The sequence below is a fragment of the Lissotriton vulgaris genome, chromosome 3_1 (genome assembly GCF_964263255.1).
Source record: "Lissotriton vulgaris chromosome 3_1, aLisVul1.2, whole genome shotgun sequence".
Classification (NCBI taxonomy): Eukaryota; Metazoa; Chordata; class Amphibia; order Caudata; family Salamandridae; genus Lissotriton; species Lissotriton vulgaris.
Window position 1 is genome coordinate 549,786,461 of NC_141689.1, and position 27,893 is coordinate 549,814,353.

The 27,893-nt window shown below is 47.6% G+C and overlaps 1 protein-coding gene across 1 annotated transcript in view; it reads right to left on the minus strand.

Annotated features, from left to right (window-relative positions):
- Positions 1-27,893, minus strand: part of LOC147726772 (general transcription factor IIH subunit 2) — a 358,867-nt gene that overhangs the window by 111,365 nt on the left and 219,609 nt on the right. Inside the window, exon 11 of the mRNA XM_086960819.1 lies at positions 24,341-24,448. Coding sequence (XP_086816945.1) covers positions 24,341-24,448 — 108 coding nt within the window. The remainder of the gene's footprint in view (positions 1-24,340; positions 24,449-27,893) is intronic.

Genomic DNA, 27,893 nt, shown 5'->3' on the forward strand with positions numbered 1-27,893 from the left:
CTGGTGGCAGGCATATATCACCCCGGTAAGAGTTCCAGGCACCCCACACTTTATTCCATTTGCGGGGCCTACCCCTGGCAACATATACCGTCTTCTCCCGGAGCATACACCAATCCATGTTGGCTTTCCATTGTACCACCAGGGGAGCTGTCGGGGCACCCCACTTCTGAGCAATATCCCCCTTGGCCACCATATTGCCTAAGGTCACCCACTGGGTCTGGGCCGTGTTGTGATCAGACGGTTCCCAAATGTTGAGGAGACACCTCCGAGCCTCCGCCGTAGTCGCCACTCCGGTAACTTCACTCATAACACAGTGTATCCTTCTCCAGTAGGAGGTTATGACGGGGCATTCCCATAGGATGTGCAGGAAGGTAGCGAGGGCACCACAGCCTCGACGACAAAGACCGTCAGGCGAATAACCCATGTGTACAAGTCGGGGGCCAGTAACATATACCCTGTGCAGGATCTTAAATTGGACCAACCTGAGATGGGAAGAAATGGCAACCTCCTTAGGGGAGGACACTGCGCTCTGCCAATCTTCATCGTCGATCTCAAGGCCATCTCTTACCCACTGATCACGCACTCCGAGGAGGAGGTCGGTGCGGACATTAATTAGTTTTTTGTAAGACAGCGAAATAGCACTGTCAGGCATATGGCCGTCCAACACTCTGTCCTCCAGCGGGGAGCTCTCTGGAATCGTCCCCTCCGGTGGCATGGCCGAAAGCAACGCGTGCCTCAGCTGGGCATATCGGAAGAACTCCGAGCCGCCCAACTGATATTCAGTCTGCAGTTGAGGGAAGGTCTTAATGGCCCCTTTAGAAATCATGTCGTCCACCCTAGAAATGCCAATAAGGTCCCATTTGTTGAAGCCCTTGGTGTGGTAATCAAAAATTGACCTAGTCCTCAAGGCAACACAGAAATATGTGGGACTATAAACAGTTCTAGATTGTCAGAAGAGCATTCTAATAATATCTCTAATTGTAGAAATTATAACTCTGTTTCAGTCTATTGCCAAAACTAAAAATAAGCCCATCTCTGATAAACAGAAACCCGAACAACACAGTACAAACATCCACTAGAAGGACAACATTTAGAAAAAGGTGTGAATAGCTAGATGACACCTCACGGGCGCACCACCAATGGGACCCCTGGTTGGTACTCACCAGGTCGGCCCTGTTCTCATCATCGGTGTCAAATAGCTTAACGTAAACGTGTCCAAAACCCAAAGTAAAGAAAGAGACAGTGAATGGTGCAGTGTACACACAACATATATGTGACACAGACTAACAACGTTCAACATATAACACACACAAAACTGCGCAACAAGATACAACTCTTTCTTTATTTATATTTTCTTGTTGCATTGCAGTTAACATGTAATATAAAAGGGGGGAGTTATGAATACTACCTATCGTCTCATACTCAGCCCACAGCCGACATGTTTCATTGCCTTAGGTATTGTATCAGGCAATTTCTTCAGGGCAAACGTACATTAAAGGTGTCACTGCCAGCAAAACTGTGCTTTAAAGTGCTGAAAATCAAAAACATAGAACACATATATATATTTATATATATGTAGATAGCTGCCTGTAGCATTACTGCATATTTAACTCTACATTGCACCCAGTAATAGACCAGCTCCGGTGCTGAGGAAACGCCGTTTGAAGTCCCTCCACTAGCGAACATAGAAGGGAGGCGTGACCACACTTACCGATTGGAAGTGGGTCTAAGAGTTTTCACAGAGCCAGTTTGGTAATGGTATGAAAGCTAAAGATGTCTCTAGGTAAAGAGCAATTCTTGTCTATTACTGGGTGCAATGTAGAGTTAAATATGCAGTAATGCTACAGGCAGCTATCTACAGCTATCTATGTTCTATGTTTTTTATTTTCAGCACTTTAAAGCACAGTTTTGCTGGCAGTGACACCTTTAATGTACGCAGTTTTGTGTGTGTTATATGTTGAACGTTGTTAGTCTGTGTCACATATATGTTGTGTGTACACTGCACCATTCACTGTCTCTTTCTTTACTTTGGGTTTTGGACACGTTTACGTTAAGCTATTTGACACCGATGATGAGAACAGGGCCGACCTGGTGAGTACCAACCAGGGGTCCCATTGGTGGTGCGCCCGTGAGGTGTCATCTAGCTATTCACACCTTTTTCTAAATGTTGTCCTTCTAGTGGATGTTTGTACTGTGTTGTTCGGGTTTCTGTTTATCAGAGATGGGCTTATTTTTAGTTTTGGCAATAGACTGAAACAGAGTTATAATTTCTACAATTAGAGATATTATTAGAATGCTCTTCTGACAATCTAGAACTGTTTATAGTCCCACATATTTCTGTGTTGCCTTGAGGACTAGGTCAATTTTTGATTATCGTTTGATTGAGTGGAGGGCGATCTAGTCCTTGTTGTCCCTCTTGACTCCTATTGTTCGAAGCCCTTGGTGTGCCACAACCTGCCCAAAATGTCGGAATCGTACAGAGGGGTGAATCTTGTCAGTCTGCCCTGCCATCCCTGCGCCTTGGTAATCGCCCGCCAAATGGAGACCGCCGTCTTCGTTGGGCCCGACATCCGCTGGTCCAGGGACCTCGAGTACAGGGCCCGGTAGTAGTTGCCACCCAAGAGCCATCTATCCATGGCGTAGCCGGGACTATTCAACGGGCCGTAAAACCCGTGATTGAGAGCTGCGAGCTGGGAGGCCCAGTAGTATCTACGCACATCCGGCAGGGCTATGCCCCCGTCGTACCACGGAAGCGTGAGCTTCGTGATCGCGACACGGGGCCGACCATCCCAGAGCAAGGCTCGCTGGAGACCTTCAATCTCCCTGAAGTAGCGGGCCGGAACCAGGTCTTGGGTGTTCTGTAAGGCATAGAGAAACCTGGGCAAGGACATCATCTTGAACAGGGCCGCACGACCGAGTAGGGAGAGCGGGAGCTTACGCCAACTATCCACATCACGTCGGAGACGCTGAAGTGGGGGGAGTAAGTTCTGGTCGTATCGCGCCTTCGAGCTCCCAGAGATGTAGATCCCCAAGTACCTGAAACCCTGTACGGCCACCTGGATATTGCAACCTCTGGGGAGGCGCGGTGTGTCCCCCTTCAGAACGTAAAGGGAGGACTTAGCCCAATTGATGACTAGGCCAGAGTGTCTCCCAAAAAGTCTAAGTACGTCACAAGCCACGATGAGGGACTTGTAAGGGGAAGTCAGGTAAAGCAGAATATAGTCGGCGTACAGGGAAATCCGGTCCTCAAAGCCAGGGGCCCAGGTGATGCCATGAAGGTCAGGGTGCACACGCAACATGGCCGCGAGCGGCTCGAGAGCCAGGGCAATAAGGAGAGGCGACAGAGGACAGCCCTGTCTGGTGCCCCTGTGTAAGGCAAAGGACGTCGACAGACGACCATTCACTAATACGTTAGCCAGTGGGCTAGCGTATAGGAGTTTCACCCATCCCACAAAGACCGGACCGAACCCGAGCTTAGCCAACACTGCCCAAAGGTAGTTCCACTCAAGAGAATCGAAGGCCATAGTGGCATCGAGAGAGGCCAGGACTGCCGGTTCCTCTAGGGTATGTGCCCTGGCTAGGGCACCGTGGAGTCTACGTAAGTTGAGGGCAGTGTTGCGGTGAGGAATAAAGCCCGACTGATCCGGGTGCACTAGGTCGCCGATGACTCCAATCAGTCGATTGGCAAGCAGTTTGGCAAGAACCTTAGGCTCGACGTTCAGGAGAGAGATGGGGCGGTATGAGCGACACACATCCCTCGGCTTCCCTTCCTTGTGGATGACCACAATGGTGGCCAGCCTCTGGTCAAGGGGAAGAATACCGGCGTCTCGCGCTTCCAGGAACATATTACGCAGATACGGAGAGACTGCGTCGGGTCGTATCTTGTATAGTTCGACCGGAATGCCGTTGGGACCGGGTGCCTTGCCAGACCGCAACGAGCGGATCGCGAGAGCGATCTCGTCGGCAGAAATGTCTCTGTCCAGATCGTCGCGGTCCTCCTCAGAGAGGCAGGGAAGGTCAACCGTCGAAAGAAGGTCTGTCGAGTCAGCATCGGAGTAGTCCGATGTGGAAGCGTAGACACCCCGGAAATAGTCGGCGAAAGACTCGGCAATGGCACTGGGGTCAGTGACAGCGCTCCAGTCGTCCCCCAATATCCCTGGTACGACGCGGCCAGCCATCTCCTTCCTGTCCAACCAGGCCAGCAGCTTCCCAGCCTTGTCCCCAACGTCATAGATACAGCCTTGTTGTTCCCTAGCCAAGGTCAGGGCGGCATTCGTGGCTAGATCACGGTATTCCAGCTGTTTGAGGGAGAGAGCATGGAGGAGGACAGGGTCAGGTTCGGGCCCCAACTGGGAGTCAAGGTTCAGAACCTCTTCCTCGATGCGAAGTAGGTCAGCATCCCCAACCCTACGGGCATCCGCTATCAAAGTGAATGCCTCGCCCCTCAAAACGGTCTTAAATGCCTCCCACAGGGTCGCGGCAGAACTAACCGAGCCGTCATTTTCGGAGAAATAAAGGTCGATGGCCTTGGCTAGAAGAGCGCGAGTTTTAGGGTTGCAGAAGTACCAGGGATTAACCGCCGCCGGTCGGTCCGATAGGATGATGTCAAAGTCAAAGGAGACCCATAACGGAGAGTGGTCGGAGACGCCCCGCGCCAGAAATCGGGCCTCAGACACGGCAGACGCGTGCGCTGCCAAGGTGAGAACGTAGTCTATGCGGGAGAGACTGCCATGCGCACCGGAAAGGAAGGAGAACTGACGAAGCGTGGGGTGCAAAAGACGCCAGCTATCCACTAAGCCCATGGATTCTAGGAACGAGGGCAACCACAGTTGAGAGCTACGGAGATCTCTAGGCGGATGTCGGTCCAGGGAGCCAGAGCAGACTGAGTTGAAGTCACCCCCCACAATCAACAAGCCATCAGGCAGTGCTAAAATGGCGCCACCAAGGTCTCGAAAAGTACTGGTCTGTAGGCCGGGGGGGGGACGTAAACCGAAAGTAGAGTGAGGGCACGCCCTTCCCAGCGTCCTGCCACCGCGGCGTATCGCCCTCTACCATCAATCGTAGTGACGTCAATCTCGAATGGAAGGGACGTACGGACAAGGACGCCCGCCCCCCGAGAGCCCGAGGAGAACCCCGAGTGGGCCACCATCTTGTACCCCTTGCGATTGAGCGCTTTACATGAGTTACCAAACAAGTGCGTTTCCTGTAAAAGAACAACATCAGGCATGTGGCGCTTAAGCAGTTGAAGCACAATCCCCCTCTTAATACGGTCACCCAGCCCATTAACATTCCAACTGATTACTTTTAATTTCCTACCCCCCATCATCGTGCCGCCCGCCCCGTCCAGCCCCAACAAGCCTCAGCAAACAAAAAAATGCAACAATATTCACGACCCATTGCCTTAGAGAAGAAAGAAAGAAGGAACAAACAAACAAGTGAACTCGTCCAAGAACACCCCCCACCCTGCACCCCTGCATCAGACTAAACAGCCCCCCCAACCAGCAGTGTGCCTGTCACCCCATTAACTAATCTACGAAAAGCCCCCAAAGGAGTGAGGAATCCCCACGGACACCTCCCGCCACCCTCCCTGAACCAACAGGAGATCTAATAAGTCAGCTCAGGAAAGTAACGATAGTCACGTATTGCAGGACCACCAACCGCCAATGTTCTCGCGGCAGAGCCAAGTCTCACAGATCAGATCCACCAGCAGCTCCCCCTTCGTTGTCGTCTTGGTTTTCCCGGCGCTGCGGCAGTGTCCAGCCATTCGCTAACGTTGTCCGGAAAGTCAAAGAACAGGGCATGGCCGTCGTGTTCAATCCGAAGCTTGGCAGGGAACATCATCGAGTACTTTAGGCCCATGTCCCGCAGTCGCCGTTTCACTCCCGCATAGCTCTGGCGCTGTCTCTGAACCGCCCTGGTAAAGTCAGGATAGAAATGCACCTCTGAGTTCTGGAACTGGAGCGGCCCCTGTCTCCTAGACGCTTGCAAGATAGCGTCCCGGTCTCGGAAGTTGAGGAGCCTAGCAACAAAGGGCCTAGGCGCCACGCCCGACTTCGGCGGGCCGCCCGGTACCCGGTGTGCGCGCTCCACCGAGAAGAACTTGCTCAACCCGGGAGGAGCTAGATGAGTCTGTATCAGGTCCTCCACAAAGAGGTCAGCCGCCACCTCTTCCGAACCTTCCGGAATTCCAATAATGCGAACATTCTGCCGCCTGGCACGGCCCTCAAAATCCTCCAGCCTTCTGGAGAAATGATCGGAAGTTAGTCGCAAGGTCCGGACCTCAGTTTGTAGATCCGAGACGTCGGTGGTGAGGCTCGAGGTTTTGATGTCCAACGACTTCACCCGATCATTAGTTTTACCCAGGTCGGCTCTGATAAGGGTGAGATCCACCGCCAAAGTGTCCACCTTGTGGGTCAAGACCTCATATTGCTTCTGTAGTTCGGTCCGTATGCCCGAGATGGCCCCCATAATGTCACTGAGGGTGGGCTCGGACCCATCGGGCGAGCCCGAAGGAGGAAGGTCTTTAGTGGAGGCCACTGCTGCGGGCGAAGTGCGCGGCTGAACAGATCTCTCAATTCTATTCTGTTGAGTTTGAGATTTGCCACGAACGCCTTTGTTCGACGTCTTGTCGGGTTCGCCCTTGCCCGCCATGTTGGGTCCGACGGGAGCAAAAGAGCACACCACACGAGTCCACGCCAAAGATACCAAAAGCAGTAGTAAAGGCCAGATGTTCGAGTAAGGCCGGTGGAAGTAGACACCGCAGTCTCAGGCACTTCGTCGTTGGGGATCACCACCGGGCACTACGCATTCCAGACTTGCGGAGTGGCGGAGACCGAGGAGACAATGGCGCATCCCTGGCACGGAGTCACACTCGACGTATCTCAGCGTAGGAATCACCGATTTAGAAGCGGAAGGCAGATCCCGCGTCAGTGACCCGTCAGCTAGTAGAATCCACCAACGTGGAACAGGATTTCGAGCAGGATTATTGCGGAGGGTCGGAGGGTCCGCGGAGCTCCGAGCTTACGCGGCCATCTTGTTTTCCCGCGAAGCTCCTCCCAGGTGAGACGTGGTTTAACAGACATATTGGATCCTTGTGCAAAATATCTAGGTATGAAAATATAATCTATTCGGACAAATTTCTTATGTGGTGGAGAAAAATAAGTATATCCAGGATCATTCAAGTGGGTCACAGGCCAACCATCAATCAACCCATGTTGGGATAGTAATTGACGTAGTGCCTTGAAGACCTTGGGCTTCCTCCCTAGATATCTAGAGAAGTTTGGATCCCATGTGTTCAGTTCCCCATGGATATTGAAATCACCCAATACAATTAATGGAGTACTCCATAGGGCTAATTCTACATTTAAATATTCTATGACTGCAATGTCATCCATATTGGAGCCATAAACTGTACAAATCGTTGTCACAACATTACCAATTACACATTCCACAATAGCCCATCGTCCGAAACTATCAACTTTAACCTTCCCCGTCGTAGTTACAGAGCGTTGGCCTAAGATAGCCACCCCTCTATTCGTGGTTGATTGTTGTGAGGCAGCCAGCACAGTGAATCCAAGATCTGTTAATACATGTCTTTTCACCCAAGGTATATGCGTCTCTTGGTTGACCCAATGAGTTTTTGTATGACAATTTTGAGAGACAGAAGTTCTTGGTTTATTGCCTTGAGTTTTGCAGCAGGCTCTGAATGTGGATTATGTATCACGTGAAGGGGAGGAGGAGGATTGGACAGTGGGAGGGGCGGGTGGGAGACCCGGGCCATGTGAGGCGTGAAGTTAGCTAGATGGGAGATATTGCTGGGATGAGCGAGCATACAAGTAGAGGGGGCAATGGGATGGAGGTTGGGGGAAGGGGGGGGGGTAGGCGATTTCCCAATGTGATGTAAGGGAGTGCCAGGAGTGTGGGCAATGGGAGGGAGGTTAGGGGAAAGGGAGTTAGGGGAAGGGGGGTAGGGGAAGTTAGGGGAGGGGAGGTTAGGGGAAGGTAGGTTAGACTAGTTTTTGTTGGAGAGAGGACAAGCCGGCTGTCAAAGCGACCAATCAATACTGTTTGAGCCTCAGGCTGTTGCTGCTGGATCAGCTACCCAAATCCTTTTCTCTCTATTCATCTAACTTGGCTTTATACAAGAATTTAGCTTGTACCCCTTCCTCAAAAGTAATATCCCACATGTGAGCATACATACTTAATGTATAATTCAGCAAACTGAACAACTTTTTCAACAATGCACTTCCGGCATTTACTCTGCTGCTGCCCGTCGCTGCTCTACAAGCATATTGTCATTAAGACAACTATAGTTGATTTTTAATTACTTACTTCATTTTTTACTTGTTCATGTTACATGACACTATAATGGATTAACTACTCTTTTCCTGTCCCATGTACAGAATGGTTTCAATTTTCTTTCAAAATGTTCTATATTGTCAAGGTTTTAATTAACCATACAAACAAATGTTATACTACACGTCCCTCAACCAGATATTGTGCTATTTAGTCTCTCTACCTTACCATTTGATTCTGGGTGATAATTTGTCAGACATTTCATTGGTAAACAACTGAAACCTAGTATATATTAAGAAGAATAAAACCCCAATTGGTATAAACATGTTTTACAAGAAACACACGCTTTTTGGGCTGATAACACTTGCCTAGTTACATAACTCTGCCACCGTTATGCTAGACAATCATTTTCTGGAATCCCAGCCACCTGAAACGACTGCATCTGCCTATTTTTTTTAGACTATTATATATACAGCATCCAGACCTCATGTATTGGCAGTTTATGAGCCATACATGCAGTACATCACATGCACAGAGAAATAAACAGCCACTTACAAGGTTTTATAGTGATAAAATACCTCCTATGAGCAAAATCTTTCAGCAGTTCTTTTCCTTCAGACACAGTACAGTATCTAGCACATATGACTGTCATCCATTATAACAATGTGGGCTGTGCCCTAATTACAGTAACTCAGAATGGGTGCTGTAGCAATTCTAGTTTTCATTTCTTCGAATTCCTTCGGATATTCATCTCTCCACATAAAGATGAGCACTTGATCAATTTTCACATTCTTATCTTATCTGCAAAACTACCTTTTGATAACCCCTCTGTACGAATATTTCACACATGGAGTGTTTTGCACAAATGGGTAATTAAAAAAACTAAGGGCACTGAATATTATCAAAACCCCCTTTATTCTATGTCGGCCCTTAACCCGCAGAAGGTGAGCTTTGTGCGCTAACTCATACGCGACAAGGAAGGAATCTGGTTAGACTTTAATGGCCATTCTAGCAAATAAGTCCAAGGAGTTAGATTGACCTAAATCAAGGTTTAAGCACAAGGTTTTCTGGGTACAGACAGGAGATAATGGCTAACACAGCACATGAAGGTGCACTTTACAGTTAAACAGCTTGGTAATGAAGAAACTGTCAGTTTGTCTTAGTGTGGATTTTCCTGATTATTCAGAAGCTGAAACCAAGCTACTGCTTCAACAGGAGAGGAAAATTAGTTCTGGGGCATACTGAAATGAAATTGTATAGAATGTTCCTAGATGAGGGTCTGTGTCATTTTGCCGGCAGTGATGTGGTCTACAAGGCAGCAGTAGTGGAGGATGTAGGTAGGGAAATTATTTTATTTTTTCATCTCATTTAGTGATGGGATAAAGTATAGGAAGAAGAGGAGTTGAGTCTTTAATATCATTAATTGAAGAATGAGATCACATGTGATGTTCAATGAGGGGTCCACAGTTTTGGCTCTGAATGATGAATTCTTACAGTGAAAAAAGCTTGGTGTGAGAAAAACAGTTCTGAGGATGCAAGATGGATCACTGCAGCAAAAACTCAGGGTCTGGTCTCACAATAAGGATAAGAGTTTTTTGATTCTGGACGCTAAGATGCATTAACAGTTTTGACATGCAACTATTTAGTGGATTTGACAAATTTGTAGATCTAACAAACAAAAAGCATACACAATGTATCAATGCTGTTTTTTCTGGAAAGATTCCTTCAGCCTTTTTTCCAGCTGACTTACTTAAAAATACATCTAGGTAGGTCAGTCACTTCAGCAGACTTACATTGATTTCCTCTTTATTGTTGAGCTGCTCCCATTTTATTTTATTTGTGCACCTTGCCTGTGAATAACACATATTTTGATGTGATACTGCCCTCACCTTGCACAACTGAGGTATTTGTGTTTTACAGTGTTAGTGCTTGACAGCAGAGTGAAAACAACGGCATTGGCCCACTCAAATGAATTGATTTAGCAACTAAAAACATTTTTTGGGCGTTTAGTTTAAGGGTCACATTGGGGTGTTACCTTTTAGCATAGTTCTTTATAGATGTGCATTTGCTGTGGGCTCGAACAATGCAAAAAAGTACCGAATTCAATTCACCAAATGACTAGATATATTTATAGACCTAAGAAACCGAGATTAAAAACAATAACACTGGTTTCCCATTAAAGAGAGCTATCGTTTTCTGGAACTATTATCTATCTGCACCAATGACACAGATGAAGCTGTGCAAGCCGCAACAGGCTATTTCCCCGAAAGCAATGGAAATCAGTTGTGTGCAAAACCTGTTCCAGAAGTGAAGTGATGGGGATTCTATTAAAATTAACCTTTCATTCTCAGCTTTTTTTGTAACACAATCCAATTTATAGCTCTCATCTAATAACATTATCAATCTTTTTATATATTACACACTACAGTAAATACATTGCACTATTTGAGGTCCATCAGTATCAATGATACAAATCCCCAGTGCTGGTATTCAGAGAATGATTTGGTTGGACGAGTGAGGAAAGGTCTGTGTTTTTCTTTCTTAAACGCTGGATTTCCTTTTCAAACTAGATCATTAAATGTTCGCATGCAATCAGTGTTTGGGGAGGAACAGAAACTGTTGGCTGTTAGGCAAACAAGGCTCTCAGGCCCAGATGTACGACCCGTTTTTGCATGTGCATAAGGTTTTGGGAACCCGTTTGATGCAAAAACATCATGGGCCATGTACAAAGCCTATTTAGCCAGTCACAATTTTTTCACGACTCGCTAAATAGGTTTTGAGACTTGCTATTTGGAAGGGGCATTCCCTTCCAAGTAGCGAGTCTCAGAACCATGTACTGATGGTTTGCAATTGCGGTCGCAAAACACTCCCAAGTACCACCTACTTCAAGTAGATTTGCAATAATCCTGTACAGGAAAATCTACTTAAAGCATGCCAGTCTGAACATACCACCTTGCAGCGTGTTGGATGCCAGACGGTTTGCTGCAACTGAATGCAAAGAATGATGTGAGTACCACTGAGGCACTTTTTAGGTCGAGCCTAGCACAGCTAGGAAAACGACCTCTTGCCATCAGTTCAGCTTTCCTAAAAGCTTGTGCATGTGGGGCTCACACACCATTGGGCTTTGCGTCTGGCTTTATTACGCAATTGGCTAATGGCGTGTGGAAGTCCCAGCTTCTTTTAAAAGGTCTACTCCCAGAGCCTTTTCCTCTCGAGAGCCAGCAGAGGCGTGCAGGGCCATATGGTTTTAATTAGCCGTGACGCGCTTGTTTTCCCCTTACAAGCAGTGAAACGCCAGCAGAGGCGCGCAGGGGCCATGTGTTTAGGTCGGAGCGCACCACTACCAGGCTTGTTTAGGTAGGAGTCTGTGGGCTCCATACAGGGGCGGATTGGCAAGGCGGGCATTCGGGAATGGGCCGAAGGGCCGGTGCCTCAGTGCCCTCTGTGGGCCGTTTTTTTCTCCCCTGTCCCAGTCCACAGAGAGTGAACTAGGAAAGGGGAGAAAAAAAACGGCCCACAGAGTGCACGGAGACAGACAGAGAAAATTAAAGCAGCCTCGCTGTGCGGCCGGACAGCGATTGTCAGCTGTGGCCTCTCCTTCACCCCTGCCCTGCCAAGCAATCAAGCTGAGGCTGGGCTGGGGAGGGGTGATTGTTTGCAAGAATCGGCCTCCCTGGGGGCCAGGTGTTTCTCAGGCCTTTGAGCCATTTTCACCTCGGCCCCCCTGGGGCCCATGCAGCCCAGAAACGGTGTTAGTCTTAGCACCTCGCCCACAGCCCTTCACATTCAGGGCATAGTTGACGAGGAAGAATGGGTCTTGCTGTGGGGGCCAGGTGATGTTTGGAATTTTTTTTATTTTATTTACTTATTTATGCTATTTTATAGAGCGCGGACTTTACCCGAAGGTGTCAGAGCGCTTCACACAAGGAACAGCAATAATACATGAGGAGAAAAATTACAAGTGGACAAATTACAAAAGCAAACGTTAAGTTACATGACTCAAAAGTGACAATAGTGAGCAACCAAAATACATGAGGTAGCAATCGGTACATTACAGGAGGAAAAAGTGATATGTGTGCAGGTTACAAAAGCGTACAAAGTACAAGTAGAGGTATAATACTGCAATAAATGGCAGACACTCCAGCACAAGAACAAACGTTACGTAGGCAATGGTGGCACTTGTGCAAGTATCTAAAGCAAACAAAAGTGAGAGGTAGCATACAGTGTGATACCAGAGAAAAGTGACTTGTGCAAGTTACAAAAGGGTACCATACACAGGTACAAGGGTAATACTACAGTAAACGGTAAACACTCAAACTGCCAGAACACACTGGGAAGGCACTTCCCATGCACCAGCTTCACCTCAGTCTGGCTACCTGGCTACCTTGGATGACCCAGAAAGCTGTGTTTTGTGCTCCCCTGCCAGGACATTTTCCCGAGGCCTGGAGGGCCGATTAATTTACTAATTGTAGGGGCCTTACCTGTTCATGTGCTCCTGAGCTGAAGGTCTGGGGAGGGCTAAGTAGGTTAGTAATAGCAGGGGCTTTGCTGCTTTTCAGGTGCTCCTGTGCTGGAGGGCTGGAATAATTTTGTGACAGAAAGGGGCCTTTCTATTTTTTTTAGTTGCTCAGCATGTAGGCCATTGGCACCTTTGCCCTGTGCCCTGTGCAAGAACAGTATCCTCCCACTTTCATTCCTTGTCTGTGCAAATAATGAAAGGGCACGCCCCTTGAATGTGGGCCACGCCCCTTAAATGTGGGCCACGCCTCTTGAATGTGGGCTACTTTTTTCGTCAGTGCCCGGGCCGAATTGTGATCCAAATCCGACCCTGGCTCCATATCGTGTGTGTTGCTTTTACTTTCCGGGGGCGCTCTGTGGTGCGCACTTCAGTGGCCATCAGGCACGCACGCTTTTAAAATAAGTAAACACAGCTCTGGTGAATAATGACAATAAACCTCAGGGTCCTTATTCTGCTGTCAGGGATTTTTTTGAATGGATGCCCATACTGCTGAACATATCGTTGTTTACTAAGAGAAACCGCGATGACTAAGAGATTCCCCCAGTGTGAACAACATGTACATTCTTTGTTTACATTTTATGAGGGTTAGAGATAGCTCCGGGTAGTCAGTATAGGATCTGTCTGTCACGATCCCGTGCCGCCCTGTAGCCTCCTCGCCTCCCGGTTCTTTAAGGGAAAACGCGAAGAAGACGATAAACAGAGGACAGAGACCCATTCATCCCAGGTTGGCTCTTTCTCCTTTATTTGGGTTAACCATGATTTACCAACAACTGCTGTCTGAAAATAACCATGTGCTTGTCCCTAGGTTTCACATGAGATCATGTAGGCCCCAACTGAAGACTTGTCCCCTCCGTGCCAAAACACATTAACAAGACTGAATCTTTGGACTGTGGGGAAAACCGTGCAGGCAAACATTTCTGTCGTGCAGCATAAAGGTCTGTCACAGTAACAACTTAAGGAAACTCGGGGGAAAACGAATACATTAAAACTGTGTCGCCTGTATGACGACATTTCTCCGGTATCTGGCAGGATCGTGAGTGGGCTGAGAAGAACATAAACGAGCCGGTGCTTTGCATGCAGACACACAATGGCGAGGGGACTGGGTTGGCACCTTAATTCACTCGGGCCGGGCTTTTAGGTGACCGTGGTTAGGTTGAGGCTGTTTGCGAATGAGATTTTCTGATTTGTCTGCCGTGGGAGCTACAGGGAAGTTGCGTCCTTTGTTCTTGTTTGGGTGGCGCTGTTGGGGGGGGGAGCCCAAGACAGCAGATGTGGTTTGCGGTCGGAGTATGCTGCAGACGGGGCTGAGGTTTGGCATCGGTGGATATTTGCGGTATAGTGCTTGTTTAATTTACACTGCTGGAGGTTTAAATACCGCGTGGGTATTTCTGGTTGGTCGAATTCTGGAACGGTGATTGAGCACACATTGAGGCGGTAATATAGCATTGGAATATTCCCCGTACGGTGTGTAAGCAATTGAACAGTTGGGCATCTGTTGTGAATGTAATTTGCTTAAAAAAGCGTTTTATACATTGATGTTACAACATACTATGGATTATAGTAACCCAGCTTCTTGGATCGGGAAACCATCGCACTCCCCCAAAGTCTATGAGTCATATCAATAGTTCCGTGCTTTGAGGACGGTATAAAGACCTGCTAATTAGAGGCAATATCGAGCTAGTCCAGTATTGTGCTTTGAGAATTGGGGTTTTGTGAAGTCGGAGTTGACATGATGCCGTTTGTATCGGTTTCTTCCAAGTAAAGTCGGTACCAGGGTTAAGGCTCGTACTATCGGTTTGATGCGTCGAGTGAAGGGCTTTTGGTGGTGTGCTTTGTTCGGGTTTTTTATGTGGGGGCCCAAGCAGGTGGCTATTAGTCAGGCTATAAGCGAAGTGTTCCCTACCCCTTAGTTAGACCACCACGGGCGCAACCAAACTTTTGTTTAACTGTGCTGTCCCACGCATCTGTGAACCGCCATTGTAGCATGTAGCCGTTTTAGAGCAACATGTTCTGTGCTCAACACATAAATAGTGGAAGTACCCGCCGGCAGTTGTGTTTACAGACAGACGTTCGTTTGACTGCATTTGAAATGAGATTGGATGGTGAGAGTCATTAATGCATGCATATCTTATTTCACGGACGATGTTATTCGGTTATAGTTTTGCGTCCTCTGCGCATGTGTGATGGTCCGCTAGTCTAGCCCCATTTTGCTGCGCCCCGTGAACAGTGTTCTTATCCTTCGTCTAGCCCCATTTTGCTGCGCCCCGTGAACAGTGTTCTTATCCTGCGTCTAGCCCCATTTTGCTGCGCCCCATGAACAGTGTTCTTATCCTGCGTCTAGCCCCATTTTGCTGCGCACCGTGAACAGTGTTCTTATCCTTCGTCTAGCCCCATTTTGCTGTGCACATTAAACAGTGTTCTTTTCCTTCCTGTTCAAATTACTTTTGTCGGTTGCATTACAATTCTAGACAGGAAAATCTGTTGCGAGCTGTGTGGGTGTTTCGTGGCAGGCAAAAGCATTTGGTAATGATGCATGATGCACTCATGGTGCGCTGCTCGTGGGACTGTCTGCGGGAGCTGTGGGGTTTCATTGGATATATCGTGGCGTTACACTGGTGAGAGTCTGCGGTGACGCGCCGGGGAAGTGTAGCTGGGTGGGTCCGTGTCTCTGCGGGAGAGAAGTGTATAGCGTTTTCGGGCCGCGTGTGTGAAATTGTTTGGAGGTTGCTCAGGCGTTAACCCAGTGGCGGAGGGGATTAGGCATCGGTCTCCAGAGTTGACGTAGTGAGTTCGAGTCTTGTCTTGGTGGTAAATGGCGAATTTCCGGTGTGCGATCCATTCTGGGTTCGTCGGGTGTTACGGGTGTGTGGTTAGTGCCGGGAGGGGCAGCGTTTGGTGTGTGGGACTAGGTTGGCGCTTTAATTGATCGCAGGCAGTTCCCTCGTTACAACACCTCCCGGAACAATCAGTTTGGGGTGCCGCCTTAGTGCATTTTGCTGCTTGAGTATTTTGGAACATTGTTCATGGAGGCCTACATTTGAGCTGGCATAGTGCATGTTTCCGATCTGCCACGGGTGTATTCACAGGGAGGATGGGACGTGTTGTGCTGCATATCCTGCTGGTGTTGGTAAGTGCAGTGCAATTAGATTTCGTAGTAGCAGCATCTGTCATTTAAAGTGCTTGGAAACAGCGGAATTAAGCTTTTAAACACGTTTTTATTGTAAGGTCCCTAGCAATTACCCTTGTTTCTGGGGTGGTTTGAGAGGCAGATGAGAATTACAATAATTTCCACTTTCACTTGTTACAGGTGAAAACCAGGGTTAAGTATATATACATCCTTTATGAACTAGCCCCAATTGGTGCGAGTCCCAAATTATCCAGTTTTAATCTTGAATGCGATCGGTGTTGACTTTAACACATGAGTATTACTTCTTTCGAATTATATTTGGCCGCACTCCATTGTGCATTGTCGCTCACGTTTCATGGAAGTCACTGGTGGTCCGATCACAAAACCTGATTTGATTCTAATAATGATTGTGCAGTACATCTGGCCCTACAAAGAGCACAGGAAGCAGCATAACGCAGTCGGAGCATGAAATGCACTTCATGTTAACTCAGGTACTCTCAGCTGCCACGCTCTCTTCTCCGTCATAACTTGCAGGGAAAACAATTACGTACATAATATATAGCATGCACCAGAGTACAGTAACATAGACAAAGTGCATTGTACTCATCTGTGCAGGAATGCTGCAGAGTGCAGCATTGTGCCATGTTTTATGACATCACCTGCGTGATTTCATCTTCCTGGAAGCACGCAACTCCAGCGCGCCAATGACGTAAGCGACATTTAAAGGTGGACGGCCTTGCTCTTTTACCACGTAGCAGAATTTTCGGGAAGCCCCTAGGAGGCCCTAACTGGCCTGCGAGCCTTTCCTTCCTGCATTGAGCCGCTCTGTATCAAACACCCTTCTCCCTCTGGTCTGCCTCGGGCCTATGCAACACACGGTATAACTAATTCTCCCTGTACCCAAACTGACCCGTACACTACTGTGCCCGTAATCATAACAATTGTGCAATTTCGCTCGCTCTTAGGTTGTTGACTTTTGCAGCAACTTTCTGACGCATGTCACGACAGTGCTCGTTGTTTTACAGTAGGCAAGAGAGAGGCTGTGTGATACTTTGCTTGGACATGCACGTTGAGGTTCACTCAGAGCTGAAGCATGAATGGGCATCTGTGTTGCTGTGTGGCAGAAGTGAGCACTCTGCGATGCTTGTTATATTGCATGTTTGCTGCTGCCTGTAGGAGGATGGCACCCAGGGACTGCACTGCTGTGATGGTAGAGTGACTGATCGGTGCTCTTGTGTTGTGTGTGTGTGCAGCACGCCGTCCATATTCTGCCTGTATGAGTTATAGTTGCTTGGGCGACAGTTACATTGATCTATGTAATTACGCACAGTGACTGCGAGATCAATTGTCAGGCACCTGAAAAGCTCACCACTCGGGGTATGAAATGCACGCACAGCTTATGTGCGGTTTCAACACAAGTTGCTTAAACAGAAATATGTGTATTTAAGTGTGGGCCACAGGGGACACACGGGTTGTAAAAGAGAACTCGATTTACTGATAAACCCAGAGCTAGGCACAAAAGGGGTCATTTATCCTACTAGATAGACACAACTGTGATCTCTATTCAGTCTTGCTTTTCTAACAGTGCATATTTAACTTACATATAAGTCCCCAGTCTATGGTACAAAGGTGTAACATGGGCGCCGCACATTAGGTGTTTACATTATGTAGCTCCGGATTTCCCTCGGGCTGCTGCCATCATGAAGGCACAACTTCATCCAAGCACAGCCTAAAGATTTGAGAGTTGTTCATCCATATGTGCCTAACCTTGCTTATGTTTACAAACCCTGAGCTTACAAACATTACGTTCTCCTGGGTAACTTGTAGTATTACTAAATTATATGGAATTATATGGAAGTTTCTAAGTGGTATTTGGAAGTATCTTGGGGGCGCACGTCCCTGACTTGCTATTCTGCTGCGCCACGATATCGCTGTTTGAAATCCTAGTAGGTGGTGCCTTTAATCCGATACTAAAGTTGCTAATCGATTATGCCAGGCTTGGTCGGCAAACAGGCCACCCGGAATGGGGCTCGATAGGTATAGTACCCAATACATACCTGACACCCAGGCACTAGAACAAACGTGACGTAGGCAATGATGGCACTTGTGCAAATGCAAAGGTAAACAACACGCGAGAGATAGCGAACAGTGTGTAGGAGAGGGGTGGCGGGGAAGGCACCAAAAAGTGCCAACCACAACACTTAGTGTCCCGCTTGGTTTTTTGCGCTGGATCAGGATTGCGCTGGGTTGGTGGGTTGTGCTTTATGCAGCCACTTGGTACTTCATCTGGGGTTAGTCTTATGTGCCGCTGTCTTTCAGCTAGCATCATTATGCCACATTTCTATCTGCGGCGTCCGCATAGGCTCGCCATGGTCATGACAATGGAGAGGCTATAAATCATCAGGGTGCTGGCAGCCTGCAGGCCAGAGTCATCCAACCGAATATTAAGGAAGCAGTCCAAATTTACAATGAGTTAGCCCAAGATTTAGTCTGCATGGGTACAACTATTGAAGTGTATTATGACAAAAACAATTCCGCAGGTTATGGGTCCTGTTTACTTCACGCACAGTCCCAATACGTAATGGGGATCCTCCCGGCGCATTCAGTCAAGGTTAACCCAAAATGCTGTCCATAAAATTTTGACAACTCGTTTAATATTCCACATACTTACACCTACGGCCCAGTTGCCTCAACAGTATATGTTTGTGCATTTAGTGAGACTGCTCTAGTGCATTTTTCAAGACGGCGCCAACGAACATTGTAGAAGACTGCGCGATATACGGGTGGTTATTTGCGTGGGGCTCGGTGAGGGCAAACTGGGTACCAGCATGCAATATCAGCCAATGAGTTGCCCCCGAGGGTGGCCAGGGCCCGGTTAGGGAGCCCGAGTAACCAAGGGCATCGCCTGTTAGAGGGGTTGGTAATGAATTCCAATGGCACCCTACGAAGGGCCTCAGGTAGTGGGGGCAAGAGTTTTGACTGCTCAATTCAATCCACCAAGGTAATCACTGGTGTTGGCAGCCTATAATTAATACACAATTAGACCGTTCCGCTGGGACCAGAGCGTGACAATTAAAAAGGGGTTTGTCCCTCCCGTGCCCAGGCTTTATTAACTCTGGCGTGGCTTGACACAGTCGTATCACTCACAAGCCTGAATATTATCAGGACTGGCTTATGCGTTCACGGCGCGCGATTTTACTTCTTCCCAACGATGCTTTATTTATCACTGTACAACTGTTATGCCGTCCAGGTGGGTGGACATAACAAGGGTATTGACCATCGCTTAGTTAAAAGGGGCCTTAGTTGCTGAAACAATCGAAGCACACCATAATCACGAAATATGTTAAAACAGGAAATCACCCCCATTTGGTGGGGCATTCGTACGTCTCCAGACTCGAACAATGGGCGTCACGCAGGAAATGGGAGTTGGCCTTTGCAAAGACACGGATAATACGGATGGGCTCACCGGGAATGAGATGGGTCAGCTGAAGCGCAGGCTGGGGCAGGGCGTGGCAGCCTGGGGGGGACCTCCCAACATTCTAGTGATACACTTGGGTGGTAATGACCTGGTAACCATGGGGAGGCGAGCCTTAGTGGAGGCCATGTTGCGGGAGTGCACGGCGATAACAAACGAGCTGGGGATCACTGAATTGGTATGGTCAGAGATTGTTCCGCGCAGGACATGGATGGGAGCACGGCCACCCCTTGCTATTGAGCAAGGCAGGAGAAGGGTGAACAGGGCTATGCAAAATGCATGGAGAAGAGGGGCCTGGGGTATATTAGGCACGCACTAATACGGGAAAGGACTGTTGGTTACTACGAAAGGGATGGGGTTCACTTGTCCGGGATTGGTATGGATGTTTTTCTCCTTGACTTACAGGAAGCTCTGGCAGCAGCAGGGTGCCTATGATCTGAGGGTGCTAGGTATAAAGGTGGCTAGGTGGTGGGGGGCTCTGTCATCGACGGGGGCCTCCTCCAGAGCTGTGGCGGAGTACAGGGCGATCTGGAAGCAGATGGACAGTAAGGGTACCTCTGCGGCAGAAGGAGACAGCAATACCTCTGCCTGGCACAGTAGGGGTGCCCGAGCCAAGAACCTGGAGCCGAGGGGGTTCCAGGAAACAACGTCGGCGCCCCGTTAGTCCTTCGGGCGGTCGGGGGGCCTGAACCGACCGGGGGTGTGCCTCATCGCTCCGCCCTGACAGGGGGGGCGGGAGTAAACGAGATAATTATCAAAGTATTGCACCGTCAAGAGCATCGACTTACCGTGCAAATTGGCTAATTAGGCATGCGGGTCAGCGAGGGGCTGCCGCTTTGGATCGCCTGTAAGATGACCCACCTATCTGCTACTTGTATGCAATAAACCTGCACCACCGTTTTCCCATAATTATGTCTCATGAGTCTTCTTGGTTTGTAAGTGTATGGGCGCAATGTGGAGCGAGCGATGGCGGTGTGTGCACTATGCCGCTGGCCGCGCGACACGAAGGGGAGATAACGCGAGATAGCGTCCTAGTGACACATGCCTCGCGAGCATAACGTATCAGCGCGCCGGACGGGTGCCGCCCCTTTAGAAAGTGGCCAATGCAAGGCGAGCGTGCGAGGGGGGGGCGGACCCAGGGCCTTTATCTGGGACTGCGTGGCTTTGTCCTTCCTCTTTCCGCCGCGTTTCCGTCCTGACTGCTCTGCGCTGTTCCCACCCTGGCCCTGACCCAGCAGCAGAGCAGCAGGTTGGTGTGAGCAATTAATGGTCTGTTTTGTGTTGCAGGCGGAGTCACAGGGCGATCTGGAAGCAGATGGACAGTAAGGGTACCTCTGCGGCAGAAGGAGACAGCAATACCTCTGCCTGGCACAGTAGGGGTGCCCGAGCCAAGAACCTGGAGCCGAGGGGGTTCCAGGAAACAACGTCGGCGCCCCGTTAGTCCTTCGGGCGGTCGGGGGGCCTGAACCGACCGGGGGTGTGCCTCATCGCTCCGCCCTGACAGGGGGGGCGGGAGTAAACGAGATAATTATCAAAGTATTGCACCGTCAAGAGCATCGACTTACCGTGCAAATTGGCTAATTAGGCATGCGGGTCAGCGAGGGGCTGCCGCTTTGGATCGCCTGTAAGATGACCCACCTATCTGCTACTTGTATGCAATAAACCTGCACCACCGTTTTCCCATAATTATGTCTCATGAGTCTTCTTGGTTTGTAAGTGTATGGGCGCAATGTGGAGCGAGCGATGGCGGTGTGTGCACTATCTCCTTTATTTGGGTTAACCATGATTTACCAACAACTGCTGTCTGAAAATAACCATGTGCTTGTCCCTAGGTTTCACATGAGATCATGTAGGCCCCAACTGAAGACTTGTCCCCTCCGTGCCAAAACACATTAACAAGACTGAATCTTTGCCAGATGTTTTTTAGTAAGGCAGCTATTCATGCACCACTGGTTCATTGCACCGTACTCCATGAAAGTGTAATCTTGTTTTATTGAAGGCCGACTGAAAGCTGCGTGCGGTGTGTTTAAACAAAGCAATTTAATTATTAGGTATGATACTGGCGTTAAAAATTGCTGTTTATTTATTTTCTCTGTGCCTCTTCTGTAGTTCTCTGATGATGAGCATCGTCATTCAGTGCGCTCGTTTGATGTAAAATCGTAGTGCTCCTGCAAACACTGCCCAGGAAAATTCACCAAGACAGTTGAAATAAGCGAGTCGGAGTCCAAGCTTCTCTCACTCCCGGAGCAAGCAGCACGCCAGCTGCAGGAGCAGGCAGTGCTCACCCGAGGAAGTAGGCAGTATGAACAGTGAAGATGCGCATTCAAAGGGAGCTGTCAGTCAGAGCAGGACGTTCAGGATTGATCATACAATTGGAGCAGTCAGTGGTGTATGGATCAGGTTTTAGGAGCAGGCAGGAAAGCACGGAGTAGGAGGCGAAGGCGACAGTACAACAAGCACTGTGTACAGTCAATCGGAAGACAGTGTGAAAAGGTTGTCTATAAGAAGGACAGTGAGTACGAGCAGGCAGTACTTTAATCGCTGGCGACAGTCAGTCGGGGAGCGCAGTAGCTAATTAGTACTGGTGCTGGGCACGAGCCAAAGTGTAAGCTGCCAGCCGGAGCAGTCAAAATTCAGAGTGTGCAGTCAGAGCGAGTCAAATGTGTGAGCAGCTCGTTGTTATGTAGTAGGGAGCTCTAGGCACAGTATGCGTGAGGAGGCAGTGTGAGCTGGAAGTGAGTTAGGACAGTAGGAACAGTTAGTAGGGAGCGTGAGTAGGCAGTAGGACTTGGTAGTGTGCGGAGTAGTAAGCACTCCGCAGCAGTAGGCGGAGCAAGAAGTCACTGCAGTGTGAGAAGTCAGGTGTAGCAGAAAGAGTGAGTAGTCGTTAGGAGTTGTCTATTGGAGCAGGCAGCGTGATCCGTTAGTTGGAGGGGGACTGATCAGGCAGGGCGAACAGTCAACCGGAGCAGATAGAGTGACTGGTCAGCAGAAGCAGGCACAGTGAGCAGTCAGTAGGAGCAAACACGGCGATCAGGCAGAGCAAGCAGTCAAGAGGAGCAGCCAGAATGAAATGCCAGCAGTAACAGGCTGTGTTTAAAGTCAGTAGGAGCAGGCAAAGTGAGCAGTTAGTAGGAACAGGCGGGGTAAACAGTCAGTAGGAGCAGGCAGAGTGAGCAGTTAGTAGGAGCAGGTGGAGTGAATAGTCAGTAGGAGCAGTCAGAGTGCAGTCAGTAGGAGCAGGCAGAGTGAATAGTCAGTAGGAGCAGTCAGAGTGCAGTCAGTAGGAGCAGGCAGAGTGACTGGTCAGCAAAAGCAGGCAAAGTGAACAGTTAGTAGGAGCAAACGGGGTGATTAGGCAGAGTTGCGACCGGTAGGAGTGATTTGGGACATCCCCGCTGGTCTCGGGTTAGCTGAGCAGAAAGTCACTTGGAGTTTTCTGAGTTGAACTCTTCAAAGTTTCCTGGCTGCAACATCTTTTATCCTACTTAATGTCTGCAAGTTTATATTCCACAACACCTTCAGTATACATTGTAAAAAGATGGTGTTTGTTTAGGTGGCCTTAGCTTGTTTCTTAGAATTATGGGATTTATACTTGGTTAAATTGCACTACAAATCACAGAATTTTAAGAAAAAATGGGGTGGCCTACTAGACACACATGCACTTAGGAAAATGCAGCTCTGAGTCATCTTATGTTGAAGCAAACCTCGTCACCGTGCATTCCTCACAAACCCCAAAGCTATGGTTGTCATCTCTGCTTAAACACAAAATAAGTAATTTTAGATCCGCCCTTTAAACGACAAACCCATTTCTGGTATTTTTTATAAATGTACGCGCATATAGACTTACTTTTAACTTGTCACATAAACCATCAGGTTAGCTTACCAGCTATGTATGCTGGCCAAGTATATCTGCTGGTAAAATCACCAAGGCGCCTCGTGCATATGCTGTGTATAACCAGCAAATATAAGGCTTGAATATTAACAAGCCTGGTGGCATAAGTGGTTAAAGCACTTCACAAAAATGTTTGTTGAAATACCTGGTCGCAAGTTTAAATCCTAGCATACTGAAAAGGGTGAACTTGTCTTCCTGTGAAATTTTTTTTACACCCTGCATATCATAGGTTTAGAACCCATGAGAAAAACAAGCATTTGCAAAGCAATAGGTCTCGCATTACTGAAAGTTTGAGCTATTGGCAACGCCAATAGCTCAAGCTTTCAGTAATGCGAGGCCTATTGCATTGCAAATGCTTGTTTTTCATAGATATCTCTAAACTCTGAAGCGTAAGCACTCATTTCCAGCCTACTTTTCCTTTTACAAACTATTGTAATCCAGAGATAGTGCTTAAATGCTTCAATTGATGTTAACCAAGGCTACATATCACTGAATGAGTCAGGTTGTTAAGTTAACGTATATGGCTTGAAATAATGCTCTCATTGTCATCTGGCAACCTAGACCTGGTATCTGACGTTCCTTTAGGTTGGAAATAAGGCACTCTTCAAAACTATTCTTTTTTTGGCCTATTTTTAGACAATTTTCAACATATTACTTATGGAGGCCTCATATTCGGCAAAACTAATAACACGGCCTAAAGGCGAGACCTATTGGCTATGCCAATGCTTGTTATATTGTGTGGTGAGGAAACTGCTATCACGTTTCTCCTAAGATGTCCATTTCACTTCCCTATAGTATAGAAATGAAATAGAAATGTGAGGAATATATGAATTTTAAAAATATTTGAATGTTATTAATAACATTCGGAACTACAAGATCAACTTGTGTTAACAATAAATAAGGCAACAGACTAAAATATCAATTGGATACAGCATTCAAATTTAAGTATATGTTATTAGCCAACGTGATTAACTATTATTATATAATGAAACAGAGTTTAAAAGAGTAAATTCATGACAAATCACATACCCATCCGGATAAGTGAGCACTCTGAACTTGAGCTTGCAGGAGGTGGAATGACATGCTGCATCAGCAGCTCCTTGTAGTGGCTTTCATCTAAAATGACGTGGTACGTTCCTGTAAAAGTTAAAACACGTTTCAGTCTTAACAATAGACACATCATGTTTGCATACAACACACTCTTGTCTTGAAAACAGTGACTCTGTGTGATGGCACCAATGACGTCATGAATAATGCCTATTGCGAAGTCATCTATGGCACCATGTGAAAGGTTATGAGAAAAATGAGCCGTGCATGAGGAGTCATCTACACAGAGCTCAGCTGTGTTTAAAAAAAAACATTTGTATTATTATCGAGAATTAGGTTGGGGTTGTGACCTTCAGCTATGCACACAATGTCGCTGCCCCTTAAAATACAGGACACATCCACCAGAAAGCAAAGTGGGCTTTGGCAAAGGTGAGGCCTATAGCAATGTCTTGGGCCAGGCATACCCAGCTCTGAGCATGCAGTGTGGGCTTGTGTAGCTGTTGCATTATGTAAGTTCCGTTCGTACACTGTACAGAATCTCCAGATGTAGTTTGATGGAACTTTAATGTTGTCCTATGCATCATATTATTAAAGCTGAATATTTACACAACACACAACAAACCGGTTACCTCTCGACTCACTCACAATAATGTTGTCTTGTCATTCCTTCTTAAATCTTTAAAAAGGTAATACTTCGAAATTATACAATTAATAATTATACCGATTGCAGGAATATAATCTAATATACTACCACAGGAGTGTACTGAATAACCCTGTCCCAGCAGCAGCCTTGTACTGACACCACACGAAAATCTCTGGTACTGCAGTGTTTACTCCTGACTCCAGAAGGGCATTTAGTATTTTACTACAAGGCATAACTCGATTTCCTATTTGAGTCAGTCGTAATACCACAGACTGGCAAAAGTTAATAAATGTCCCTCTGTGGAGTTCTGTTAAAGTCTATAATTAGGTCGGGCATTTAGTACTTGTGTGCGCATGCTGGGGGTGGAGGGCAACCGTTCTGTACTTTTTATTCCACGTCAGCAGCATATAAGAATATAACATAGTAGCGTGACTTCATTATTTAAGTTGACGGCTGTGACTGCTGAGGAGCCGGGTGCCAACACGGACACCTGCCACTGGCCTCCAAAAAGTACAAGGGTATGGGAAGGGTATGCCCAGACGTGGGTCCCGTGCTCACTGCGTCACTAGAGTCAAGCTATCCTGGCTGAAGACGGCTGATAGCCAGAAACCGGTCCTAGGATGCTTGATTCCGGTCTAGGGAAGACATGGCTTGGCAGTTCGGTCTGGACTGTTCCCATGAGGCACAGGGTCAAGACTGATTTGCATATGGCCATGTCTGAGCTGGGGTGGAGTGGTGAGCAAAAAAACGATGGATTAAACCCAGATCTGTGACTGGGGGTTAATGTTCTGCCAATGTGCAACATTCCGTCCATCATCTTGTGTGTTTTGCTCTCCAAAAAGTACAAGAAGCTTTGGTAGGCAATGGGGCGAAGCATGCTGGGACACTGACTACTTGTCAAGCGGTCTTGATGAGCAGCTTGTTAAGGAATTCAAAGAGCTGGCATCCAGCAGTACCTTGTGGGCTGTGGGTGCAGTGTGGCCTTGGTCACTCAGTGCAACTAGCACCATGTCCCAAGACCCTGTGCCCTGACTGCACCTTGCACTCATTCATCCAGCACCCTCAGCAGGCTGGCCCAAATCTTTGGTCTTAATCACACCCTATATATACCCAGTCCCACAGAGCCCACACTACAACCTTCTAGAGATCCTTGAGGGATCTATGGAGGGCAGGCCTTGGTTAAGCCCTGCCCCCAGTCTTCCGTCCCCCAGAATCCGCTGGAGGCTATCAAAAGTCATGCCCAAGATATTCTGTTTGTATGGCATGCCATTAAGCTTGGTGTCAAGCTCCAAAGGACCTTATTTTTATTTTTATTTTTTTTATTACAAAAATTCTTCAAAGCATTTAGAACTGCTTTTCCCCCACAACGTGTATAGTAGTAAATAATGGACGTATTGCTAGTGGGAAAAGTACATTGAGGGAAAGACGAGTAGCACTTTAAATAAGGTGTGCAAGTTGTGCAGCCCCCTCCACAACACACAATAACACCACCATACACAGTGGCCAAATTGCACAACATTTCTGTTTTGGGTTTGTAAAATCCCACTAAAACCACTAGAAATCACAAAATAATTGTTAAATAACCAACTCAAACATAACTACAGATGTGCTATTGCAGACGATCTAATACAAAGAACATTTTTAAAATTGATGTTATGGTTCCCTACTAGCTTAAATGCCGATACCGTAGGAGGCAAAACAAACATCATTGAAATGCAATCATAACGCAAACGTCTATGTACTACACATGGCGTCACTGATCTTGTTGATAATACCAGCTACAGCACATATAACGTCAATAATGAAAGACAACGAAGGCTTAGAGGCATGAACCCCCTGAAGATAGTCGGCTGAAAGCAGTAGCGGCTCCTAGAGGGAGTGCTGTGGGGCGGGGAAGGGTGGGGACAAATAGAGATGCAAAATGTAGGGGAGTTTAACCCTTGCAAGTAACGCAAGGCCTCAGCTCATCTTCTAATACTGCTAGCTCCGATTAAAGGTACTGAAAACCCTTTAGAGAATACCAAGTAGAACTTACAGAAAAAATTAAAATGAAGCACACTCTGCAGTGAAGTCTAGTTGCAAGGACAGATTAAAACCTTTTAGGGGTCAAACTGGCCAAAAGGAAAACTCAACTGCCACCTTTTGATACCGAATCTGAATCTGGTTAATAGGACTCTGTCCCAGGTGGCATTCACCCAAGACAGATAGGCTCCATATTGGGGGTGGTCTGCATAGGCCCATACACCCTTACAGAGGTTTTGGCTAGTTCATCCACCTCTCCAAGCTGCATTTTCCGGAGTAGAAATGCTAATTTAGCCAGGTAATGTGAGTCTTGATAAAAGCAGAGGGAAAATATAAGATTTCTGGTCTCCCAAAGGAGGAACATTATTGCTTAATATATTGTAACCAGGGTAAGGACAGGCCTCTGTCACAGGCTAGGAAGTCAGACATAACCTTTCTATTAAAACCTGCATGAGAATTCGATCAAATAGTGCACCATAACACCAGGCGGTCAGTTAAACACGATCTTCAACATTCAACTCTCAGCTCCTTGTGGACAAAGTAACTGGTGCAGGCTGGGTACACCTAAACTGCGCCACAGGACCCTTTTTAGGGCTCGGCCTACGTCACCACTGCGTCAGCAGTGGGGCGGAGCTCCGAGCCGTATTGTTAAGGGGCTCAGAATAGTGTAGCAAAAATTCCTCAGTGCGCGAGATTTTCAGTAGTTATTTTTGCCATCTGCATGGTAATTGGTCCTCGCGGTGCCGTGTTTGTAGTAGCCTTGACGCAATAGACCATATATATTTGATGTTCGGCACTTCCTGCATTTTCTGTGTGGTTATGCGCACGGGAGTCCATAAATTTCAATTAGGAGCTGTCAGGGTGCCGCAG